This window comes from Bactrocera oleae, chromosome 4 (genome assembly GCF_042242935.1).
Source record: "Bactrocera oleae isolate idBacOlea1 chromosome 4, idBacOlea1, whole genome shotgun sequence".
In the NCBI taxonomy this organism is placed as follows: domain Eukaryota; kingdom Metazoa; phylum Arthropoda; class Insecta; order Diptera; family Tephritidae; genus Bactrocera; species Bactrocera oleae.
In genome coordinates, this window is record NC_091538.1 from 15185495 (window position 1) to 15213476 (window position 27982).

The 27982-nt window shown below is 34.0% G+C and overlaps 1 protein-coding gene across 3 annotated transcripts; it reads left to right on the forward strand.

The window, feature by feature from the left end:
• Positions 1-3: 3 nt before the first annotated feature.
• On the forward strand, positions 4-27939 carry LOC106618733 (uncharacterized). 3 transcript variants are annotated; one of them, XM_014236594.3, is made up of 9 exons: positions 4-407; positions 16590-16672; positions 16885-16970; positions 17059-17322; positions 18063-18489; positions 18569-18853; positions 18962-19124; positions 20747-20872; positions 25004-27939. In XM_014236594.3, the coding sequence occupies exons 2-8, from the start codon at positions 16612-16614 to the stop codon at positions 20844-20846; spliced, it is 1386 nt and encodes a 461-aa protein (XP_014092069.2). In that variant the 5' UTR covers positions 4-407; positions 16590-16611; the 3' UTR covers positions 20847-20872; positions 25004-27939. The 3 variants fall into 3 exon arrangements, with proteins under 3 accessions (XP_014092069.2, XP_036231454.2, XP_036231453.2); XM_036375561.2 differs by having other exon boundaries at positions 18587-18853; XM_036375560.2 differs by having other exon boundaries at positions 7-112.
• The last annotated feature ends 43 nt before the right edge of the window (positions 27940-27982 follow it).

The following is a 27982-nucleotide window of genomic DNA, read 5'->3' on the forward strand; positions in this document are numbered from 1 at the left end:
GCAACGAATTCAGTTGCTCGCGACAAACGAAAGGAAGCTAACGAAGCGCCCTGCCAAGCGGAGTGTCAGCTGAGTCAGCTAGCAGAGCAGTGTTTAAAGAAATTCATGTTTGGTGAACAAAAAATAAAATTAAAAATACACAACAGTTGTAGCATGCAACAACAACAACCACAACAACAGCAAGAAATTTATTAGCAACACTAGCAAAGTGGAGTGCAGCAAACAACAAGTAACAAAAGCAGCGAAAGCGCAAAAACAAAACAACAAATAAATAAACAAATAAAACAACAATAAAAAATAGCAAGCAAAAATAAAACAACAACAACAAAATTTAACAAGCAAAAATAAAATCATAACAGCAGTAAGCAAGCGCAAACAACAAGAACAACAACATAGGTGCAGCAAAGGTGAAATTAATACAGTGAAAATTGTAAAATAAGCCAAAAAAAAATGAGAATAACGGAAATCGAGGAAAATTGAAAAGCATATTATGAAAATTTCGTGAAACTTGTAGAAATTGGCAGGCAGGGTGAGCGAAGCACTAGAGCGTAAATTAGAAAAAATTATAAAAAATAATTATGTACGCGTACAACAAGGAATAAAGTAGTAATTTACGCGAAAAAGTTTACACAGTTTACAAAGTGAAGAAGTTTCCTTAATACTACACATATACATACACACATACTAACATAGCGACACAGTGACACGGCAAGTGTGAGCGAGTCGGCCGATATGCGAGCGAGTGAGTGGGCGGGTGATATCTGTATGACAGCGTGCCACATTGGCCATATACACGCATACCAAACAGGTGGGGGGGATGGCATGTCATAGCGTGGGACTACAGAACAACTACAACTGATGCGTGATTTATGGGTGCTGCTGCGTTGTAACCACTACTTGAAGTTGCAAATAAAAAAAACAAAAAATAAGATATACAAACTATACAAGAAAGACCAAAAAATATCACTAAAAAAAAAACAAGATTATTAATAAAGAATGAGATTGAGCGCTGAAAAATGGTATTACGTTGACAAAGTTGGCAGTGAAAGACGAAGAAGACACACGAAAGCAGCAGCTAGCAGGCAGAAAGCAGCAGGCTGTGATTTCTTGCGCCAGGAGCGGCGCAGCGAAGTGTTAAGTAGGAGTTCCAACTCATGAATGAATGAATTTGTGTGTTGCCTACACACAGGCAGACGGCAGGCAGCCGCACATAGAGCGCTTATATAGGTGTATGTGTGTGAGTGTGTGTATGCATGTTGGTGTGCTTGCGCGCTATTATGCCTGAAAGGCGACGTGAAAAGGCAATGGGTTATACAAGTTGTTTGCATACAAAGCGAACGAGCGACTGAGCAAGCAGCGTGTGTAGGGAAAAAAAACTGCTGCAAAAACAATAACAATAACAAGCACAAGTAGTGTAATAACAACAAAGCCACGACTAAGTGAAACATAAAGCATAAAAAGGCACAAGCGAAAAGCAAAACAAATCAACGACAGCAGCAGCAGTGCTGTGGTGCGCCTTGAAGTATGCAATGCAAAGAGAAAAAAAACAGGAATAGCAAGAAAAAATGCAAAGACAACTTGAGCGCTCAACTTAATGACAACACAATGCCGATTTAATTGACAAGTTTTATGTGCTTTGGCTACAACAAAAACAACAACAATAACAAAGATAACAAGCACACCAGCGTTGGTACCAACAAAAGCACGAAGCTGAAATTGAGGAAATAAGTAAATTAAATATGAACACAAAAGTATTGTGGTTTTGCCAGCGTGCGCACCAGCTTACCTACACACATACAAAAGCACAAATCCATTATACATTACTGGGCATTCGTTTGGGCTGGCAAGAGCGCAAAATGTTACTGCTGCAAAAATAATAATCATAATAAAATAACAATAAACAGTGAGTAGTGAAGCTTTGCGAACGTTTAAGTCGATGTGTGTGGGCGCTTGGCGTAGGAAAAAGGTTGCATTTATGCTTATATGTATGAATGCGGAGGTGTGTGTGTGTATATGTGTGCGCATATTTAGACTGCTTTTGTTGCGCCAATATTTAAACAAACAAACAAACAATTTAGCACAAAAGCAGCAACATAACAAGCTTAACACTTAAGCTATACATAATTTATTTTCAAGTGTCTATGTCATCGTGTGTTTAACAAGCGCAAAACAAAGGCTCACCACTGGGAGGAATTAATAAAACGCTACAAAATCATTTACGACAAGCTTTGGTGTAATAAAAAAAGATTAAAAATCCTTTTGGGGTGTCTTTAGCAGAAACAGTGTTTGTATATTCAATAAAACCTTGCGTAAATGTATTTGAGGCATACGTATGTATGTATGAAAGTAGGCTGAGAACTTAAGCGATTAATTTTCGTTATTCGAATTTAATTGCTAACGTTATATATAGTTAATGTTATTATCCCATATCGCATGTATTTTGAACTTCTGTTGCAAAAGATATTTTTGAACTTTAAATTTTTTTTTGAATTTGAAATATTATTATATTTCTACCAAAATATAACTCTTTTCATTGAAAATGTTAACATTCAATATCAACGCTCTATAGAGGAGCAGGGTAGGTAATTTTTGAAAACAAAAAAAAACACGAAAAACCACCGAAGCTATAACATCCTTCACAAATTCAAAAGATTTCTTAGAAGAACTTGATTACGATTGTTCAGTTTGTATAACAGCTATATGCTATAGTGATCCGATACCGGCCAATCCGACAAATGAGTAGCTTCTTAGGGAGAAAAGGTTATATGATAAATTTAAGATCGATATCTCAACAACTGAAATACTATTTCGCGTATATACAGACGGACGGACGGACAGACAGACGGACAAACGGCTAAATCAACTCAGCTCATCATACTGATCACATATGTATACATTTTATAGGGTCTCCGACGTTTCCTTCTGTGTGTTACAAACTTCGTGGCAAACTTAATATACCCTGTTCGGGGTATAATTATAGTAGAATGAAACCCGTTGGAAACGAAAAAATAAACCAAAGTTAAAGGAAAAATAATTTACGGGCGATCAGAGCTAGGGAAGTAGAAGAAGAGGCGGGAGGAATTTTTAAAGGTTAAAAATGAACTAACTCGATTTCCGGCAAAGTTGTAGGTAATAAAAACATCAACAACTTTTGTACATAACCTCAAAATTTATATGGCAAATTCAAATATTAATAAGTTTTTGGATTTTTTATTTCTATATTGTACAAAAACAAATTCTTTCACGAGATTTGGTGGAAACAAACCTTCTTATGTCCAACTAAATTTATTTATTTTCTAAATTTAACTTTTCTAAATTTTCGATCAATTTTTCATTGGTGTATCAATCTATTATAACTGGAGTTGATAAAGCAGATCAATGAATGAAAATAATTTACAGTAACAATATATTGTAGTCATTACGGCATTATAGGCAACATAAAACCGGCGAGCTGTGTTTCTGATAAATAAAAGCCCTATTGAGCATATATCTTCATTTTGTAGTTTGGAAATTAAATAATTTTTGGTTATTAGTGGTTTTCATTAAGGGGTTATGTCCATCTACTGCTCTCAAAGAACATAACTTTGACAATTTATTATAGAAATAATGTAAAAGGAATCAAATTTCTATCAGCCCTCTTTTGGGGCATGTATGTGCATTTCTTATAGCATAAAAGGGTATAAAAAGTCTTGATTTTGATTTGTCAGATTGTATGGCAGCTATAAACTATAGCAGTGAGATCTAAAAAATTTGTTCGAAGATTGTACCGTTGTCTTAACACGTGCCAATTTCTTAACGATATCTCGTTAAATAAGAAAGCTTTCCATACAAAGACTTGATTTTGGTCGTTCAGTTCGTATGACAGCTATTTGATATTGTGGTCAGATCTGAACCATTTGTTTGTATATTGTACCGTTACCTTAAACAATAATCCATTAAAAACTTCAAGACGATATCTCTTCAAATAAAAAAGTTTTCCATACAAGGATATGTATTTGATCGGCCAGTTTGTATTACAGCTACAATATATTCTATAGTGTTTCGATGCCGGCGGATTGAAAAAACTAACAGTTTCTTTGAGAGGAAAGGACGTGTGCAAAATTTCAGATCGATATCTCAAAAGCTGAGCGACTTGTTCGTGTATTTACAGACAGACAGACATGGCTAAGTCGACTCAATCAGCTGATCATTTACGTATATATATGTATTACAGAGTATCCGACGTTTCCTTATGGGTGTTACAAACTTCGTGGCAAACTTAATATGCCTTGTTCAGGGTAAAATAGACTGAAAAAATCTATTAATGCGTTGTTGGGACATAAAAAGGTTAGTTTACGCTATATATCATAAAAGAAACAAACAGAAACCACAAGCTTGGCTACTTGAATTTTTCACACAAATTTTGAGGTTATGTGTAAAGCGTGTTACCACAAAAGTTGTAGAACTGAGTGACGATTTTTGGTTTTTCAGCGTTTAGAAAAATTGTATATTACCATATTTATACAAAATGGCGGCTTTGCTTTCAAGTTAGCCTCTACGGGCGACGGTGACTCGAGGAATTCGTGCTATCTGAAATAAAATAAAAACAGAAGCTTAGTCTACGTAAGACTTGCTAGAGTAAAGTCTTTATGTTTTTATCTTTAAAGCAAATTTTTGCAAAATGGCGTATTTGTAAAAGATTAAATTTTTACCAAAAAAAATAACAGTAAATTGTAAAAAAAAATTTTAATTATAATAATAAAAAAAACAGTCTATTAGACTATATTGTTATGAAGCTACAGTCAAAATTCTAAGTAAATATGCGTTATAGTCTCTGCTTACCATAATCTCCCGATTTCAAAAATTCAGTTTCGAGAAAAAGGCGTTTACATAAAGTTTTACGAGCTAAAGCCAAACGCTTCGACACCACAGCAGATTGATTAATAGCTCTCCACTTTGAGCCAAAAAAAAGGTTTTTTTTAAAATTGGTTTAAGTGCGTAATAAAAACTCCTGTAAAATAGGGCTTGAAAGTCCCGTGCCTAAAAAAGGAAACACCGTTGGTTTTGTTCAAAATTGGTTTTATTCATCAATATAATCTTCATCAAGAGCAACACAATCATTCCAGCGCCGCTCTAACATTTCAATAACATATTTGTAGAACGACTTGTCCTTTTCCTCAAAATAGGCCTCAGTTTCAATGATAACCTCTGCATTCGAGCGAAATTCATTACCGGCGAGCATTTTCTTGAGGTCTGCGAACAACCAATAGTCGTATGGGAAATCTGGAGAATAAGGTGGATGCGGCAGTAATTCAATGTGTAATTCATGCATATTTGTCTTTGTCTAGATTGACTTGTGACACGGCGCGTTGTCTTGATGAAACACATTTTTTTCTTTTCTTTATCACATCTTTCACATCCCAAAATACCGAGGCCATCACATTTCCAGCTGAATGTTGTGCTTTCCGGCGATTTTGTAAGATCGGAGAAATGTAAAATGTTTTCTCTATGTTAACAGACCATAAAAAGTAAAATGGAAAAAAAAAAATTGAATTTATACATCTGATCTTTGTATTTAAGATGATGCCTTATTTTTAATTTAAGTAATATTTTCTAATTAATCGATTATTGTGAATCGAATTTCAATTACTTAAAAATATTAAAAAAACATTTTTAGTTTTTATGAAATGTTATTTGACTTGATTGAAGGTCTAACAACAGTCTTTATTGCAATCTATGATGATTATGAAGTTTCAAGAGATCGCATATACCAACTGATAAAATTTGGACCGGTCCATTTACATTGCGCGCGCGAACTGAATCGATAAATTTTTTTCTAGATATTTAGGTACAACTTTTTCGTATGTTTGTGTGAAGTTTAACCTCTTACGTATGTCAATTGGTGTGTATTTAAAAAAAATTAACAACGAGTTTGCTTGAAATATTGTATTTTTGTTGGTATCAGAGAGATAGCAGTAGATCTCAACATCTCTTATGGATCATCGTCTGAATAAAGTTTGGTTTTTTGGGTATGAAACATGTCAATGCTAGTCGCGTACCAAAATGCCTAAATCGTTTGCAAAAACGAGGTCGAATAGAGGTCACAAAAGAGATTCTTGACAATGTAGGGTCCACACTACATGCATCAAACGCATCAACAACTAGTGATGAGACGTTGCTTTATAAATATGACGTCGAAACTGTTCAAAAAAACTAGCGAATGGTGCTCTAAAAACGAGCCGACACGAAAAAAAAACGAAAATTCGCGGAAAGAATTGAAACCGAGGCTTATAACAAGTGTATGAAAAATTGGCTCAAGAGCCTATTTTAAATGCGATAATAACGATTTGTATTAAGATATTTGAATATGTTGCTTGTTTTTGTCGGTCCGGGTCAAATTTGTTCAAATGGTACATAGTAACTACTAAAATAAATGCACGAGTTTATACGTGACTTCAGTCCGACCATTTTTATATAATTTTCACTTAATTGCACAATTTCCTTCACTAAAGGCTATGTGTGTATACCGTCACGTGAAGTACTTCAATACATTTATTGCAGAATTAATCGCAGTGCAACACTGTGTTCATTGTTTTAATTTGTTTTCATTACTTTCACTTGCATGATGTTGCCAATTTAGCGTGTTTTTGGCAAGTGAAATTTTATTTTTCAACATTTATACAATACACATGATTAGCTCACTTGCTTTTACATACTCATGCATACATACATATGTGCATGTGATTGAATATTTTGAGCTATGTATAAACACACCTACAAGTGGCTCTGACTTATAGCCGAGATATGTACAATACATATGTATGTGTGGATGTGTGAAGGTGTATTGTCGGCAATCGAAATGTCTGTTTGCTTTCAACTAGTGTAGTGTAGTATGTACCTACATTTGTATACTCGTATACAAGTGAATGCGTGTGTGGGTCTACACCCTGTACAATAGAAAGTTCAAGGAAGTTTTGCAATAAGCAGGAAGTAAGGACATTGCAGTGTACTTAAAGTTTAATGAGGTGCAAATGAAAGCGAGTGCTTTGAGTAATATTTGATTTGTAAGGCAACAGAAAAATACAACAAAAACGAAAACGAAAACTTAAAAAGGCAATGCGTAGTAAATCGGAGGTAGCGAAGTGAGAGTAAGATTAAGTAACAATTTTATGTTGTTGTTTCTTTTCTATATTTTATTGTGCTTTACACTTTAATATTAATGCAAGTATATAGGGAACCAGCTAATATATATGTATGGGGACCAAGTATATCTTTCTTTATTTAATTATGCATTTGTTTGCATAAGAAACTAAAAAGAGGGGGTTTAACTTTCTGTTTTACTTTGCAATTCAAACTTCGGACAGAATTTTCTAGCAGAATTTTCTTCAGAACAAGCAAGTATAGAAGGACTAAGTACTGGCGAAAGCGATACATACTTGTATATTATATGGTATATAACCGATACGTTTAATTGGTTAATTCTAATAATAAAGGCAGGTTAGGTTAGGTTAGGTTAGGAGGTCGATCCCAGAAGGGATCCCACTTGGACAGCTTAAGACGCCAGTCCGTTGTGATACCTACGACTCCTATAGTCCGGATCAAAAGACCCTTACAAGTCGACAAGACGTCTTGTGCTGACTACAAACTTGTTAAGACGGCCAATATCCATTACGGATAGGTATTCAGGACCGCCAAACGTGTGATTGCCGAGATATTTCAATCGCAGCCTAGCGAATGCCGGACATTGGAGGAGAAAGTGCTGGGATGACTCCACCTCGCCCTTCCCCATACAACTTTGGCAACTGGCATCGGGTAGTACACCAAGCCGTACCGCATGAGTGCCCATTGGACAGTGTCCAGTGAGAACTCCTACAATAGCGGCTAGATGCACTTTGCTCAGGGCGAGAAGTTCCCCCGACCTCCTGCGATCCACTCTTGGCCAGAAGGATCTCGCGGTCGCACAGGACCTAGTCGTCGACCAACGTCTGCTGAGTGCACGCGAGGTCCATTGATCCAAAGTTAGAGCGCAGGACGCTAACGGAGATCCAAGCCGATCCCATTCCGATGTGAGCGGGGCAAAGGTGCCCCCCCTGGCTAGCTCATCGGCTTTGCAGTTTCCAGCGATTCCGCTGTGACCAGGCACCCAAACGAGCCTGATGTTGAAATAGCCAGACGCTACCTCTAAAGAGGACAGACACTCCTTGACTAGCTTTGATTGCACGGTACGCGCGCTCAAAGCTAGTATTGCTGCCCTACTATCAGAGTGAATGCTCACTTCTACAAACGAGGCCGGTAGCCTGAAGCTAAGACTGACGGAGAGCTCCTTACAGAAAACCCCCCCTCCAACCTTCCCTCCTAGCCTCGACCCATCCGTGAAAAAGCTCACCGCGCCTCTTCTCCAACGGCTTCTTCCCACCCACATGTCCCTCGTTGGGATATGAGCGGAGAAGGAACCGCCTCGAGTGGCTACAGTGACGCAGTGATCTATATTTTCCGGGATGCCGCTGAAGGAGGAAAGAATTTCGGAGTGCCCTTGTTCGGACCTCTTCAAAAGCCCAGCTTCCCTGAGCCTTAGAGCACACTTCGCGGCAATGCACCTACCGGCAATGTCCACAGGTGCTATGTTTAAAATAGCATTAAGAGCTAGTGTCGGTGTGGTCCGCAGTGCACCGGAGATTCCGATAAGCGCCGCTCTTTGAACCCTTTCAAGCTTTTTAGCCAGTGTGGTCCTCTCAAGCGCCCTACACCAGACGAACACACCATAGAACATTATTGGCTTAACTACGGTTTCGTAGAGCCAGAACACCACCTTAGGTGAGAGTCCCCACCTTTTCCCAATAGCCCCTTTGCAGCAGTATAAGGCGACCGAAGCCTTCTTAACTCTCTCCTCTATATTTGGCCTCCAGGAAAGTTTGCTATCGAGGATGAGCCCTAGGTATTTCACTTTCTCAGCAGGCTGAAGAAGTGAACCCCCGACGGAAGGGAGAGGCACATTTGGTATCTTATACCTCCTGGTAAATAAAACCAATTCGGTTTTACTTGGGTTGACGGCTAGGCCGCTTCTATTCGCCCACCTAGATACCACGTTCAGGTACCCTTCGGTGAGCTCGGTATTCAGGAACTTTCCCTTAACCATAAGAACCACATCGTCAGCGTATGCTGTCACCCGACAGCCTTGCGTCTCGAGTTCTATAAGTAGGTCGTTAACCACCATTATCCAGAGCAGTGGGGAGAGTACTCCCCCTTGCGGAGTTCCCCTATTCACTTTTCTGGTGGCCTTGGCATCACCCCACTCCGCTGCGATAGTTCTGTCGCAAAGAAGACTAAAAATAAGGTGCTTGAGGTTAGATTCCACCTCAAACTTTTCGAGGGCTTTAACCACTGCCTCTGGTCGCACATTGTTGAAGGCCCCCTCGATGTCGAGGAAGGTGCCCACAGCAAATTCCTTGTGCTTGAGAGCTATCTCCAGCCATGACACTACATCATGCAAAGCAGTGTCGACTGACTTGCCTTTGATATATGCATGCTGCGCCCGTAACAGTTTACCCCTCGGTATTCTGCTCCTAATGTACAGATCCATAAGCCTCTCCAGTGTTTTCAACAAAAACGAGGATAGGCTGATGGGTCTGAAATCTTTCGCACAGACGTGAGAGCTTTTGCCGGCCTTCAGAATAAAAGCAACCTTAACCTGTCTCCAGACCTTTGGGACATGGCCTAAGCTGACGCAGTTCGCGTAGATAAGGGACAGCCAGCTCAATGACATCTTGATCGTTTGCTGCAATTGCGCAGGAATAATGCCATCGGGCCCCGGGGACTTAAAGAGCTTGGAGGATTTCAGCGCCCAAGTAAGGTGACGATCGTCCAGAAGGTCCAAGAAGGCTGTACAGCCCTCCTGCAGCTCCCCCAGTGATATTTCTTCAGCAGAGTGATTTAGTGGAAAATGAGAATCCAGGAGTAGTTTCAACGACTCCTCGCTACTCGTTGTCCAACTACTATCTGCATTTTTTAGATACCCCACTGGAGTAGGGTTTTTTGCAAGAATGCGCCTAAATCGTGAAGACTCATGACAGCCCTCTACACTACCGCAGAAGGCTCTCCAAGAAACTCTCTTGGCTTTCTGCAACTCGGACTTGTAGATGGCCAGTCCGGCCTTGTACAACGCCCAGTCGTCGCCAGAGCCGCTTCTACGGGCTTTGTTGAACAGTCTTCTGCTCGAAGATCTGATCTCCGTTAGCTCCGAAGTCCACCACGGGGGTTTCCCTTTGATTTTCTGAGTTCTCAGAGGACAGGAGCTGTCAAGAGTAGTTCTACTAACAGAGCTGAAAATCTCGACGAGCTCATCAACCGCATCCGCCGATAGGATCGAATCCCTGTCGGGTGCGGGTAGCAGAGCTGAACGAAGCTTCCTGCAGTACCGGACCCAGTTGGTATTCCTAAAATTTCTATAGGTTTTAAGTTCCGGGCATGAGGCTTTCAAGCTGAAACCAATATATCTATGATACGAGAATGAATGGTCGTCTAGAACCCTCCATTCCGAAATCAAGGGAGCGATTTCCCTAGAGGCTAGCGTAATGCCAAGGACTTCCGCCCTGCTAGCAGTAACAAAAGTAGGGCTGTTCCCCCTATTACAAATAGAAAGATCTACTCTACAAATAAAATCAAAGAGTGCCTCACCTCTTGTGTTAATGTCCGAGCTCCCCCAGACGGTGTGCCTTGAATTTGCATCCGAGCCTATTAAGACACCGGCTCCTTTGCGCCTGGCCTCTGCCAGGGCTCTTCTCAGCAGGTTCGGAGGTGGCTCCACCTCGTCGTCGTGCGGCATGTAGGCTGAGAACAGCCAGATTTCTCCAGCGCTGTCCTCCAGTCTAGCAGCGACGACGTCTTCGTTGCTGAAATTATGTAAAAGAAAAACGTTAAGTTCGTTTCTGATCAACAAGCAGGCTCTGGTTCTACCTGTACTGTTTGCGGCCAGGAGCTTGTGGCTCTTTGTCCTTAGACTAGAGATACCGTTGCTGCTCAGCCACTAATAATAAAGGCAACCAAAACAAAAAACCTAGAGAACAAAAACAAAAACAAATATTAATCATCAAAAATCACTTTATGGTTTTTATTTTCAAAATATTTTCCATTAAGATCTATACACTGCGTGCGTTGAATCAACTGTCGAAGCACTTTTATCACGCTGATTGAGGTATCTCCAAAGCATGTGTTTCGATCGCATCAACCGCCTCTTCAGGTGTAGAAAAACGTTGACCTCTTAGTTTATTTTTTACGTATGGCAATAAAAAAGCTTCGATACCAAGTCAGGATTATACGGTGGATGACTCATCAAATCGATGTTTTAAGTGCTCAAAAATGCAGTTTTTTTAGTAGATATATGAGAGCTCGCATTGTCGTGGTGAAGAGTGATCTGTCTTTGGGGGTTGGTTTTTCTAATTTCTTGAAAGACAGCTGGCAAACAAATGGTTGTGTACCACTCAGAATTTACTGTTCTGCGTTGTTCTAGTGGTACGACCAGTTTAAAAAAAAAAAAGGGCAACCCTTTGCTTGATAGTTCTTCGTGCGCGAACAACTATTGTTGTTTTCGGCTCATCTTAAAACACCTATATAGTCGACTGCTGTTTACTTTCGTGCTCATATGCGTAAATCCACGATTCAACACCTTTCACGATAGACGTGCTTCGAAGCACCGCTATCGATACGACCCTCGTTTTGAATGATTGTGCTTGGAGAGATCAGGTTTGAAAGCTATAGCCCAACAAGTTCATTTACTATTTCCGTGTAAACAAAAACTTCAAATAATTGATTGTCTTGGCTTGTAATATATTTGGTAGCAATTTTAAAACTTTTTTAAAAGTTTAGGTGAATAAAATGTATTTGTCCAATCTATTTTCAACTATAGTATTAAAAATTCCGTTCAGAGCTAATTTTCACATTACATAACATTTATAAAATCGCTCACATTAAACTATATAATTTATATAGAGTCTGTATTTTACGGACTCAAAGTTTAAATGCAATAAAATAAGTTCAAAATAACTGCCGTTGAGCTTTAAACAAAATAAACACTGGCTTTCACTAAAGCTATCACTTCATCAATCCATAAATAATATTTTCAGTATATTGAAGCTCGGAGTTTTCGAAATAGCTGGCTTTCACTAAAGTTTTAAGCAATTGAACGCTAGCCACCACTAAAGCTTTAAGATTGGAAAATCTGGCTTTCACTAAAGCTTTCACTGCATCAATCAATTGATATAAATATGCGTATATAAAGCTCCGAGTTTTCGCAGAAGCTTGCTTTTACTAAAGCTTAAAGCAAGCAAAGCTGTTCATCACTAGTACTAAAAGCTAGGAACAGTTGACTTTCACTAAAGCTTCCTCTTCATAAATTCATTGATTATAATTCGAGCAAATAGAAGCCCGAAGTTTTTGAAGTAGCTTACTTTCACTAACGCTCAAAGTTGGGCAAAGCTGCTTACATTGAAGCTTTCACATCACGAATCTATTTATGAATGTAATTTGAGTATATACTCATAGAAACCCGGAATTTTTTAGGTAGGTTGGCTTTCACTAATGTTTAAAGTTAGGAAAAGCTTACATTTGTCAAATCTTTCACTTTACCAATCTATTAATAACAATTTGAGTATACGAGTATAGCGCTTGGCGTTTTCGAAGATATGTAAAACATTCATTTCGATATAGTTTAACTTTATCTATACCTGAAATGTAAATTTTTGTCGCTAGGTTATAATCTAAAATAAATTTCCAGTAAAGGCCGTCACTCCTGATATGAAAAAGTTTTAATGAAAACCTTTTTTTCGACGCTTGTAGGCTACACAGAAGCCTAAAATATATACTTCTCTATAACAGATAGAAATTTTTATGTCAAATAATTGTTCTGTTATTGGAAATATAATCCTGGCGTTAAAAAATTTTATTTAGCATATGCCAACACTAAAAATTAATAAATCCTTTATTTTAATGTTACTTTTTGCCAAAATAGTTATATCCAACATTTCTTTACCCACCGACTAACGGTAAATATTGCTAAATTTAAAATAATTATTGACATATGCTTTTACCAAATATGTGTATGTATGTATATGTGCGTAAGCGCACACAATTTCACAGTTGACATGTTTGGTTTCTGGTGTAAATATCAATATTTCACGTTTATCTCATTATTCAAGAGCCTAATTACGTGCAGTAATGTGCAAAATAAATTGAAATTATTAAATCCCTTAAGCGGAAAGAGCACTAGTTCCATGAATTACGCGTGTGTGCGTGACAATTTTGCCTGTGGCAAGTGCGGATATCGGCAATAATACATGCCTATGCGCCTATACGCGTACAGCGTTTATAAAATACACCAACACATTATAACCATACATAACTATATGAGTATCAGCACATATTTACTCATATTTACTTTGGCCCACTTGCATAGATAAATAATAAGCAGTTGGTTTTATGTGCTCTATTAACTTGTTCAGTGCTTTTAATTGCGAATTTATCATAACTCACAGATAGGTAAATACACACACATACATATGCACAAATTTATGCCATATTATACATATATGTATATATGGTATGCCTGTTTGTAAGCACGTGTTTGTACCTGCATTTCGAAATATGAAAATATTTATGACTCTATTAATTTATTCATTTTTTAATTATCTATAAGTGTATTGCTTAACACATAAATACAGGCGCACTCACAAATGTACCGTTAAGTGTTACGTACCTAACCACACAGTCATAGATATTTACATATATATATAGGATGTGTGTATGTGTGTAGGCTGTGCTGTGATTATTATAAAGTGCAAAGCAATTTGCTGATTCGCGATGACCTTGTCTTGTATATATATGTATATAATAGGTAAATACATATGCATGCAGGGGAGCAACATTTTAGCAGTTAAATTGTAATGAAGTGTACTTGGAGAATTGACACCTACCACTTTGAAGTGGTTCAGCTATTAAGTTTGGGGTTGGGTATGTATATACCTATAATTTTGTTTATTTTGGGTCTACATATTTACTTTTAATAATTACGTTTTAATAATTTTTGGCGAGTTTTCGCTTTCGAACACGTTTTATAAGATTTACAAACTTCTAAGAAAATGTTAAATTCGCTGCACTTATATAAAGTAAAATTTCATCAAAAAATCTGTGACAGTCGATTTGCACAAGCTTTGCTTGAGGTAAACTTTTCAACAGAAAAATCATTCATCCTAGACAGTTACAGGTAGTAATCACTTAGTGCGAGTCCTGACTATATGATGGTTGCATAAGAGCCTGCCAACCAAGCTCTCCGGACTTCTGGCAAGTCACCACCGATGTGTGTGGCCTGGCGTTGACCTGGTGGAATACAATTTCTCTCCTATTAACCAAATCTGGCCGCTTCTGGGTATTTGCTTCTTTCAGACGATCCAATTGTTGATAGTACGAATTACGAGTTGGGGCGCAACTTATAACAATGATGCCAATCTCACCAAACACATAGAAAAACTTTCGTGACCGTCAATGCTGTCTGTCCAGTCAAACCGGTTGCCCTGGTGCACTGCTATTCAAACACAACCGTTGCTATACGTTGCCTTATGTTCCACTTTTCATCACTAGTTACCAACCGCTTCAGAAATTTATCGATTTTGTTGCGATTCGCAGATGGAGATTCGATTCATGAGATATTTAGCGTTATGTAAATAGTGTGGCACTTATACAGCGAGCTTATTTTTTGTTCAGGCATATCGAAAGGGTTCCAAACGCATTTTTGAGCAATGTAAAGCGAAATGGTCGAAATCGCTGATTTCCATTATTTTATCGATATTTTCGACAATTTATCTTCGAGAGCGTGGTGCATCTTTGACATCTAAATTACCAGAACGGAATCGACGAAACGAAAATTGCGCGTGATTGGCAGTTACAGTATCAAGACCATAAGCAAAATTCACATTTTGAGCCCTTCTTTCGCCTTTATTGAAGAAAATCTGTAAAATATGACGTATTTTCTCTTAGCTGGTATCCATTTTTGAAGCGTGCTCAAACAATACTGAGTCAGGCAATTACAAAACTGTCGTGCTTTTTTTTTCAGTACGAAAACTTATTATGTCAACTGGGCAGACAATTTTTAACTGGAAATATTTTCCAAACCGAAAGCTTTATTGAAATGACACTTACCAGCAAATATAATATAATTTGAAGGATTGCCTTAAAATAATATTTGCCTGTTTCTTTTTTTTTTTTAATTGGAATCTTAAAGCTCGCATCAAAGTTTAGTTTAGTAAAAAGCTTTCTGATATGTTGTCGTATGTACCATAACATATTAATTTTGTTCAAAGATGTTTTTTAAATAGAATATCTTCTCATTAAGTTTGTAGAGTCTCCATTAAAGTTAAGTTCAACCCAAAAGCTTTTTTATATTACTTCTATTATTATTTAATATGTAAGGAGCTATTTATCAAATGTTTCAAAATTTCATCAAATTCAAAATAAATTGCTGGCCGAAAATAAATTCAAGCCTTCGCTCCAAGCTTATTTTGTTAAACTTTATGTATGTATTTTTTCATTGAAGGCTTAGAGCTTTTATCAGTGTTTGCTTAAAAGTGAATTGTGATTTAATTGAAACCTAATGAATTGTACACGAGTTAGCCCAGTGTTAAGTTTACCTCGCCTATGTTAAGCGCATCAAAGTTGTGAATATCCAAAATCCCTGTTTGACAGCACTTTGACAGTTTAAGATATCTCTTTTGTTCGCAAATTTTTGGGACACACTTAACGGCATCATTTGGTTAAAGATACCATACATTCAATGGAAAGCAAAGTTAATAAAACAAGCAAGCAAGTATTGAGCGTTCTGGACACACAAAAAAAGCTTTTCGAAAAAATAAGTGAATAACAAAAAGTGCTTTCTAAAGCAGTAGTTTAAGAAAAAAGGTCCTTTTACTAAATGTTATTTTACATTTTTTCTGAACAATTTTACTGAATCGCCGTTATTTCATTTATGTACCCTTTTTGAAAAAAATTAATTTGGCTCACCCTAGTGCGCTTGTTAGCACAAGAGCACATGATTATTGTATATATTATACCTACATAGGTATGCATGTGAAGTGGTAGGTGACTTAATTCAATTTTGTTTGAAATTAAGTTGGGGAAATTATTATTTACCTGGACTGCTACTACTTTTAGAGTATTTTGCGGAAATGACACGAAAAGTTTTTAATTGATAGAGTTAGCTGGCGAATTCAGAACATTTCAAATTTCAAATTTAATAAAAATAAAAAAAACCTTCTTCAAAAGATTTTAAGCAGACTTTAAAATAATTAAGTGGTGTAAAACTTTGTAAATCAAAAACTTTCGAAAAAGTATACCTTTCCACTTTTCGGGATCCTTTTGGAATACACTTTTTGATTATATATGGTTAATATAGCAATAACGTTGCCTACAATTAGGCGTATTGTAGAATAATATGAACTAACATGTATCAAAGACACACACCTAAAAGGTTGATGTAGGAGTCCATGTTCTAATATCTTGCAAATTTTAATAATAAATTTGTTTTTTAAATTATTTATCATTATAACATTTTATTTTTATTTATTCAGATACATTACGGTGTCATACAATATGGAACTTATTTCAAAATCTAATATAAACGCCTTGGAGGATCGTTCTTCAAAAAGCATGGGTAAGTCGAATTTTTTTCTATATTTATTTAAATTTGGATTTCTTAATTTTGTATAGTGTTGCGGCATCACTTGGTCACCTACTTTTTCTGATAATTTCAAAAGCTCGCAGATGCAGCTAAAATATTTCATAGTTGTAGCACTTTGAACTAAAGATGTCACTCAATAGTATTTTGGCATAATTTTTTTGAAATTTTTTGCATTTCTCTTTTAGAAAAATTAAAAATGTTGGATATAACACGAGATCGACCAGTTAAAGTGGCAGTAAAGGTGGCGGTACCGGTGCGAGATCATCCAAAGGTAGAACAACATCAACAAAAACGGCTGTTGGAAAATCAATTCATGTTATTTTTGGAATGTTTGTTTTTTTATTTATAATTTAATTCAGTTCAATTTCGTTGGTAAACTCTTGGGTCCTAAGGGCAATTCTATGAAGCGTCTTCAAGAAGAGACAATGTGTAAAATGGCAGTATTGGGTCGTGGATCGATGCGTGATCGTAAAAAGGAGGAGGAGTTGCGTGCCAGTGGCGATAGTCGTTATGGCCATCTCTTTGAAGATTTACACGTAGAGATTTCCACATTTGCAGCGCCCGCAGAAGCTCACGCACGCATAGCATATGCGCTGGCTGAAGTGCGGAGGTTCTTGGTGCCGGTAAGTACATCATGATACATTTGGTTTCTTTAATTTTGATCCAACGGCATGTTTGAATGGATAAATTAGAGTCGTCGGTAGGTGTGAGGTAGTGCGAAGTTATTGTAAAGGCGGGGAGAGAAAGAGAAAATAATGTTTTGGTCCGTTATACATAAGTTACGTTAGATTAGTTTCGATGGCTGATCCTCAAGATGGAGTTCGCACTTGGACTACTTCATATAGGCTTTTGTGAAGCCATAAAATATAATTCCTGAATCTGACCCTATAAGTTGATAAACCTCCTTGAGGGCAATACGAATCTGCTTAAATGTTTAATTTCTATTCCCATCAGATCAGTGGGATATCTGAAAGTGTGAGCTCCCAGTGAGTGTGAGTGAGTCTTTAAGCTTTAATCTCGCAAAGACGTGCGTTATTGAGATCTTTCAAACTCGTCTTCTTGCAAACAGCTTTTATAGCTGGCATACAGTAAGATTCTTAGCCTTACAGCATGGACGCCGATATGGCAATGGCCAGTTAGAACCCTTACAGCTAGGAAGAGGCTGAACTTACTAAGGACAAAAAGCTTACTGGACCTCTTGCAGTCGACCTTTAGCCAAAAGTATGTGGCGACAGCGCAAGCACCGATGGTAGTCCAGTGCTGGCCAAGCTCCTGCGAAACCCAGCTAACCAGTAGTAGAAGGCACTAAAAAATGGAGAACCGACCTGTTTTGTCATAACCATTTATTAATATACATTTTTAGGACTATCACGATGACATACGACAAGAGCAAATGTGGGAAATGCAAGCGCTGAGTTCCTCTTCTTCGCTGACCTACACCGACGATCAGCATAGTCCCAATCGTGGTGGAGTCACCGATATGGATACATCGAATGATGAAAAGCTCGAATTGGAACCGAATGGCATGGAATGCAATACATTGGATAAGAACGAGACACAACAAGTGAGTTTAAGCAGTGAACAGCAGCAACAACAGCAGCTGCATCAACACCAGCAACAGCAACAACAACGCAATTTACATCATTTACTACATCAACCACCCCCTCCGTCAACCCGTGGCCCCAACACCCCTGTCGCCACAGTTGCAACTCATCATCACACAAATCTATTGCCGACCAATACCGATGGTCTCTGTCAGAAAGCGAGTGCCGGCAGCACAGCAACAGCTAGTAAGTCATTACATGTACACACATACAAATATATATGCATATACTTGAACGAATAACCACAATAATTTGGCAATTAAAGTGAATTCCTACCCACTAGTACACCCAACGGCTATGTCGGTTGCATTACAACACCAATTGACCGCAGCCAGTATTGGTAATATATTGAAGCCAGTCGCACCGACGGCAGCTGGTGTGCCTACGGTTACTGATTTGCATACGGTAACGCAACAGCCCAACACAGCTGGCGGCATACCATTGCCAACGGAGGCTGAAGCGCCCATGGCAACCACATTGGGTTTGCTGGATCCACCCACTGGCGCGTTGCTGCATCCGGCGTTGCGCAGCGTGAAGGCAATCAATATTGGTGAGTTGAAGTAACGACGTTTGTGATTGCAGTATTGAATTATTGTTTCGGTTTCGTGTCCGCACGCTCTCTCTCTCTATCTACCTCTCTCTCTCTTCGTATTTTTAGCGGGTGGCTTGGCACGCAAGCGGCCACTATTGGGTGTGCCACGCTCTAGCATGAATCCAACTAAACGCACTGTAATGACTTTACTAGCCAGAGCCAAGAACTCGCAGGCCTTGCATGCGGTACGAAATCCGATTACAGCAGCTACGGCGGCCCGATTTGCTGAGTGAGTATATGCATATGTTTTTGTTATTATTATTATACAATTTGTATCACTACCAATATCTCGTTGTTGGATTCAGTACCTATATTGGTCATATTAATATACCAAAGAGCTAAAGTAGAGTCTGAGATCCTGTATCTACGCTTTTAAGCTATTTACACGTATATTTTTTGGCTTTGGGATCTTAAAAATGTGAACGGTTTTTCAAGGTTTCCAAAAGTTCATATTTCCTACAATACAATAACAGCCCTTAGTCTGATAAAATCTAGTTAGCCAGATCAAAATGGGTAGAACCGGCTGTTGTGGGAATCGCGGGATATCTTCCCTTAAAGTTTGCAAGTCAAATTGTCTTCTCTTTTGGTTAGTGCGATTCAAAATTAATATACCTTAGTTATTATTGAGGTCATTTTCTAAATAAATTTTGAAATTTAAGCAAACAGCAAAGAACTCTCAGGGTGTAGGAAATAATTTGACTTTCACGAGAACATGAAATCGAATTCTTTTGTCACAGCAAAATGTTGTCTATATTGTCATCCTAGCAAGGGTTAAATACAGCTGCTGCTACTAGCCTATTCTGGTCGAATTTTCTTCCATCGAATGATTTTTCTAACATTTCTATGACGGGTCTAGGTAACTGAAAAAAACCCACTTTCAAAGACTGTCACCACTGCAGCAGCCCTCAAGCAAATAGAACAACAAAAACAGTAACTTGAGTTCAATCGTACATCATATATATGCTAAAATATATAATATATTCTCACACTGAAGGCTTTTTAATCGAACGTTTGGGTATATTATAACGGGTGTTTCTTTTCGAGGTATAGAACTTCAAGTTAGTATTACTGTTCAAGATGGCGACCGATTTAACAGCTGTCAAGTGATTTATTCTCAGTTTGATTTGGCAATTCATTATGAATAGACTCACACCTGAACAACGCTTGCAAATAGTGTAATTTTATTTCGAAAATAAAGGTTCTGTGCGGAATACGTCTCGCGCACTACGTTCATTTTGTCGTCGAGCGCACTTCTGGTTGGAGTAAAGCTAATCCTCAAGTGTATGTCGAAACACCGTTACATTCAGAAAAACTGACTGTTTGGTGCGCTTTATGGGCTGGTGGAATCATTGGTCCGTACTTCTTCAAAAACGATGATGACCAGAACGTTACAGTCAATGGTGATCGGTATAGAGCCATGATTACTAGCCGACAAGACACAGCTCGTGCCACAATCGATTTATTGAAAGACACGTTTGGTGACCGCCTAATTTCACGTTTTGGACCTGTGAATTGGCCTCCAAGATCTTGTGGTTTAACACCGTTAGACTACTTTCTGTGGGGTTATGTAAAGTCATTGGTCTATGCGCATAAGACACAAATGTTGGAAAAAGTCATCGAAAATTGGACGTCCAGATTGGACTACATCCGAGCCAGCCGTGGCGGTTATATGCCAGAAATCATATTTAAAATGTAATGCCACAAGATTATCTTTCGGATAAATAAAATTCATGTCAATCAAATAATGCATCGTTGTTTTATTGCAATTTAAAGTTCTCTACCTCTAAAAAAAAACACCCGTTATATTATAATAATTATCCCATCCGTAAAACCATTTTTTTTCGCTTTCAGTCCCTTACAGATGCTTACCTCCCCATTTATATTATCATCGCAACCCATGGATCAGTCGATGCTTACATTTCCTAAGGAAAGTCTCGCACAAGGAGTCTAAGTCTAATACACACACAAAAAGACAAGGTATTTTGAATTGAAAAATTTTGATCCTTATTGAGCCCGCCTCCACCTACACACCAATGTATTACAATTAAGAAATCACAATATATAAGTAAAATATTTAATATATAATATATATATATTATATATATAAATATATATTTAAAAACAAAAACTCGCCCAACGCAAATATAAATTAAACTTAAAGAAAGCAAATACAAAAACAAAACGTGAACTGTTAAATTAAAAATAAAGTAAAAATATAAAAATAAAAAAGGCAAATAAATAAATTATACAGATATTTATACAATTATACCTAAACTTATCGGAATGTTGAAATTAACGACACATTACGAGTATTATGAAGAAACACATCTTTAGGGACTAACTGGCAACATAAGTGTACACGACAAGTAACTTTGAAAACAAAAACAAAAACAAAACATAAAAACGCAATATATTTTATTTACACATAAAACCTAACACTTAAACTATATTACTAAAATCAAAGCAAAAAACAAAATTAATAAATATATATATATATACTATATATTAAGCAAAACATAAGCGAAGTCTTAAAATAATTGAAATTGAAATAAAAATGTCTTGACAACGCAAACATTTGTTTTATTCTACATATTCACATTATAAATGATTGAAAATAAAATTAAATACAAAACAAAACAAATACAAACAACTTATATATATATAAACATTTAAATGCTAAAGTATTACTTAAATATAGTTAATAATAAACATGGGAAATTAAATTAAGATTTAAACAACATTGCAATTTAATGTGAAAAGAACTTTAATGTGAGACATAAACAGCAAACGAAATTACTTTAAAGCATTACTTTAAAACATTACAAATTTTTAAAGAAATATTATATATTTATATTGTATTAACATAATTTTTTACGATTTTAGACTTGAAAACGCAATTAGTTTCCATGTTGCTATAAATGTGTGTACTAAAAATAATTATAAATACATAGAGTAAATATATATATATATATATATGTATATGTATTAATATGTGTATGAGTAGTATATGTGCATGCAATATACGCAGACTAAATACAAACATACAAACAAACATACAATATGCATATACAACAAAGCTGAGCGATGATTTTGAGGCATTGCTTCCGTGAGTGGGATGCAGCGCGTCCTTAGCCGCCCGTGGCAATGGTTTCAAAGCAATGCAAAGGGAAGCACCGAAAGGCTAGCGATTTATCGATTATTAACACTGACGACTTGGGAGTGGGAGAAAATGCTTAAAAGTTATAAAATGAAAATTAAATGGAAATTAATAAAAATAGTAAATTTGAAAAAAAAATTTTGAAAATAGAAAAAAATATATGAAAATACAAATATAATAAAAAATGTATTAAAATGATATGTATATAAAAAACAAAATATAAACAATGGAAAATATATAAAAATAAAAAATAATATATAAAATATAAGACACATAAAATTGAAAAAATATGTATAAATAAATAATATATATAATAAAAAAAATTATAAAAAATTAAAAATATAAAAAATATTATTAAAATAAAAAAAAATAAAAAATATAAACAACAAAAAAATATATAAAAATAAATAAATGTATATAAAATAAAAAACAGTTAAAAATATATATATAAAAAAACCAGGGTTGCACATCTTTTTATTAAAAATTTTCGCTATAAAAATTGAAAATATGAATATGAAAAAATGTATATAAAAAATAAAAATTATATATAAATATAAAAATTAAAAAAACATAAAAAATTAAATAAAACTAAATTAAAAAATACAATAAAAAAGTTGAATATTTTAAAACTAAAAAAAGTATTTGAATTAAATGAAAACGACCTGAAACCTAATTTAATTTAATCCCAAAATCAAAAATTGGAAATTTAATTTCTTAATCCGAAAATTTAAATTAAAAATTGGTCAAATAAAGTTTAATCCAAGCATTGGAATTACATAAAATTATTATATTTCATATGAATTATTATTATTTTGAATATGAATATGAAAAAATGTATATAAAAAATAAAAATTATATATAAATATAAAAATTAAAAAAACATAAAAAATTAAATAAAACTAAATTAAAAAATACAATAAAAAAGTTGAATATTTTAAAACTAAAAAAAATATTTGAATTAAATGAAAACGACCTGAAACCTAATTTAATTTAATCCCAAAATCAAAAATTGGAAATTTAATTTCTTAATCCGAAAATTTAAATTAAAAATTGGTCAAATAAAGTTTAATCCAAGCATTGGAATTACATAAAATTATTATATTTCATATGAAAAGCTGAAATGAAAAGGGATAAAATAAAGGATAAGATTTACAAAACTATACATAATTAAGAGTAATTAAATGTAAATAAGCAAAGATGCTTAACTTTGTTGATATTTTATTAAACATAAGCTATCCTTCTCAAAAGGTAACCAAAATGGAGGATAACGAAGTAAGCAAGAGCAAAATAATTTAAAAATCAAAAACACAATTTATTTCTTTAATTTTTGATTATAAAATTAGGATTAACATTTTTTTTGTTCTTCAATCTGTTATTTGGGATGAAAGTCTTAAAATTATTTTATTGAGGACTTTCGAGATTATAAAGTAAAAAAAATTGTATTCAATTGCCTTTTCAATGCAGTATTTGCAACTCTTAAATAAATTATAAAATGTAAAAATAAAAAAAAATTTAAATATATCAACTAATATGATATAAAATCAAATCAAATAAAAAATCATTTACATTAATTAAATAATAGAAAAGCGTAAGTAAAATTACGTAATTTAATAATAATAATAATAATAAAAAATAATATAAAGCCGTGTTTAAATTTATAATAACGTTTTCGCATATTTTGCTCATAAATGTCGGCCAAGAAAAACTTTTTTTAACTTTAAAAACGAATTTATTTACTAAAAACTCTTAAATAAAATACAGCTTTTAAAAACTGGTGGAATAATAAAAAAGTTAAATATAAAGTTAATAATAAAAGCAATAAATTAAAAGTATAAAAACCAATACATAATCAATAAAAAAAATATATATTTTATAATAAAATAAATTAAATATCAAACTAAACTAAAATAAAAAAAATTTTAAAAATTAAAAAGAAAACGTAATAATATTAATAAAAAGATTAAAACAATATGAAAAATTAAAATATAATAAAATCAAAAACTAAAAAATAAAATATTATTAAATAAATTATGAAAAATTAAAATAATTCAAATAAAGAATAAAATGTTTAACATAAAAAGTACAATAATTAAAACATTTCCGCGCAGAACATCGCTCAACTTGTCGCTTTCACAAATTTTATTTAATAAAAGTGCTACATACTTACATAGTTGCATATAAATATAAGTACATACATATATGTATTGCATGCTGCAATTTGTGTATGCGTATGTGTTAAAAACAAAAAAAAATAATGGGATAATATATAAAATACATATTTACAAGCAAACTAAAGCACCAACAATAAACGCGCCCACTCAAAATTTAGCGAAAGCTTAAATGAAATACGACGAAATACATATTATTTACTAATACATACATATGTAGATACTAATGATTATAATTTTTATTGCTATAGATTTACAATATATTATTATTCATGAATCTTTTTTATTGTTACTTAATTAAAAAATTTTATTTTTTATTTAAAACTAGGGCAAGCATATAATTTTTATATAAAATTGTTTCAAATAATATATAATTTTTTAAATTACAATGTATATGCATTCTACTTAATTTTGTATATCATATATATTTTATATTGTCATTTAATTAAACAATTTTTTAATTATGATATGCATATAGTGTTTTCATAAAATTATTTGTAATAAAATTTTTTTTTATTTAATTTCTTATTTTCTTTTTTATTGCATTTATTATAGCTTGTTATGCTATTTTTTAATTTCTTATTTTATTTATTATTTAATTACATATGTATGAATTATATTGTATACAATATTATACATATTTTCTTAAACCTTTTTATATTCCTTTTTCATTTTTTTTCACTCATATTTTTTTACAACTTCACTTAATAAATTTTGCTTATTATTTTATGTTTATTTTTATTAAATTTATTATTTATTTTTGTTTCTCTTTTCATTTTGTAGAGTTATAAATGGTATACTGATGTTTTCTTGCAATTCGTGCGAGGAAGAGCGATATATTGAAGACTTAGAACCGCAGAATTTGTTTCATTTTGTTTATTGTCCAAAATCACTAAAAACAATTTTCACAGTTGCAAGCAATCATAAACAATTTGCAGTTGATATGATAAGGTAAATATAAAAACATACAATCTATCGAATTACATGTTACTGACATAATCTTACCATATATGCAGGGTTGCTAATTTCTTAATTACAATTTTCGGAATAATAATAAATAATTTTCGGAATAAATAATAATAAAAATCTCATATTCAAATATTTATTAAATTATTTTTTTAATGCATCAGCCCAACCTAATTATTTCATTATCACTAATATATTTTGCAGTGATATTGATAAGCATGTGACCAATATACAGTTCACGACGCCATATCACTTTAATTTTTTTTAATTTTTACAATTATTTTATTTCATATTCATTTGAGAAAATTATTAACAAATTGCTTTTCCAACAACAACAATTTGAATAAATGTCGTTTTCTTGGTTACATAAGTAATTTTAGCTTAATTAGCACAACTAGTGTGATATTAAAAACTAATTTTGTTTTCCATATTTCGAAAGGTTATACCTTTAAAAATAACATACTAAAATTGGAAATCGATAACTCAAATAGTTTTCGAGTTACAGCCTTCTCAATTGTAACCACTCAATCAATTTATCTTTTAACCCTTTTTTTCAAAACTGATTTTGACACCTCGTGGTGGTTTAGGAAACGCAATTGTATCCCTAAAAATTGACCGTTTGGTGCGGATTGTGGTAAAGTGGCATTATCGGGCCTTATTTCCTTCGAAATGAGGACAAGCTCCAACAAGACGGTGAGCCGCCTCATGTTTCACATCTAAACAAGGACTCGTTAATTTTGAGAAATGACTCAGTCAAATGGCCGCCCAGATCATGCAATTTAACGTCTCTAGATAATTTTATCTGGGGTATGTTAAATCAAACGCCAATCAACCAGTAACGTTCGAGGAGCTCGAAAACAACATACAGCACCCTATAGTCGAAATTCCAGCCGAAATGCTGCACCGTGTCAGCGAAAATTTACCTAAACTGGTGAAAATATGTAAACGGAGCCGCGGTGGATATTTGGTCGATATTTTGTTGAAATCATAAATTGCGTGAAATTATCTGCAGAACAAAAAAAAAGCAGAACTCATTCTGACCACATTTGAGGCTTTATTTCATTTTAACATTACGTCGTTCTTATTGGTAGACCCAGTTCTCCATACAATGACCTACCAGTTTATTCCTCTGATCAAAAATTGAATTTTGGCAAGGCAAAAGCGACCAAATTTTAGGTAAAGTTAAATTATTTTTCAAAACGCATAAGTTGTTAACACCGTGGGAGATCGTGTATAACTCGAAAAATGTTTAGCTTATTTTTAAAAAAACTTTTACTGTGTGTTCTTAAAATACGTATAAATATACCCTTAATGTTCTAAAACTATTGATTGAGAAAATTTTTTTTAATTCCCAAAAATGGCCTTTTAGGTTTGATATTTTTAAACAGAATTTAAAAAACAAATATGAAGTGGTTTGTCTCATCATATTTTGTTTGCGTGTTCGTTTGCTCAGTTTGTTTTTATTACTAATATAATAATAATAATAACAGTAATAATAATAATAATAATAATAATAATAATGGTTTGTTTTGTTTTACAAAGATAATTTCATTTTTATTATTCAAAATTGTATTTTTTTTTAGTTTAATCATAATATAATATAACGATAGCTTGCTGCTTATTGTTGTTTTTGTAATTTTCATAACTCATTTGCTATTAAATTAATGACGGTACTTTTCACGCACATTAAGTTCGACTCCATTTTTATTATACTAAACATACATACAAACGTGCTTCTGCATACACTTCAGAAAAACAACAACAACACATTGCAATAAAATTAAGTTTATGATTATTAAATAATATGTACAACAACAATAAAGTCAATGTAATTTACACATAAATAATAATTAATGTTAATTAATGCAAAAATGAAGCATAAAATAATATATGTGTATGTTTATGTATGTATATTAATGCAAAACAACAAGCGCTTTAAGAGTAAACAAAAAGGAAACGAATAAACTATGGAATCAAAATGTTTTTAAATGTGAACGCATTAAATCATCAATTAAACAATTAAAGAAATCAATAATTAAAAGCAGAAACACGAAATTAATGAAATTAAACTAATTTACTAAAAAAATATTTAAATTTATATATACACTTAACTAAATGTTAGCAGCGATACTAAATGCATTTTAAGTAACTAATTCAAGAACACAAAAAATACAACAAAAAAATATACATATATACATATATTAAAAGAAACTAACATAAAAAAAATTAAAAAAAAAAGAAATTAAAAAAAAAACAATTAAGCATATATACTTATAAAGCAATTACCAATAATTAACTGTTGTACCACAAATATTGATTACTGCATGTTTCAATGTGAAAAGCTAACAGGTGTTGAATTTCAAAAAAACAAAATAAATGAAAAAATAAAACAAAAAAAAAAGGTTTGGTTAGTAAAACGGCAATACAAAAGAAAAAATAAAAGAGTTGGCTGAGATTTATCGACTAATTGTTCCGCAACAAATAAAAGATATGAAAATATTCCAAGCAAACAGAGCTAACGAGAAGTATTAACTGATATGCAGCATATTTAAATTATGAATTAAAAATAAATTATAAAAAAAAACACACCGAAAAATACAAAGCAGAGTGTTATTATCACAAGCGCTGAACTCAACAAACACAAACGGCAGACAAACACCTGAATACATATTTACATACATGCACACGGCCAACACCAACACGAAAGGCAATGCAATAAAACTTCAAACTATTTCGTGCGCCCAAAACAAAAATCTAACAAGTTTTTTTTATTAAAAAGTGCGCTTGTTTAGTTAT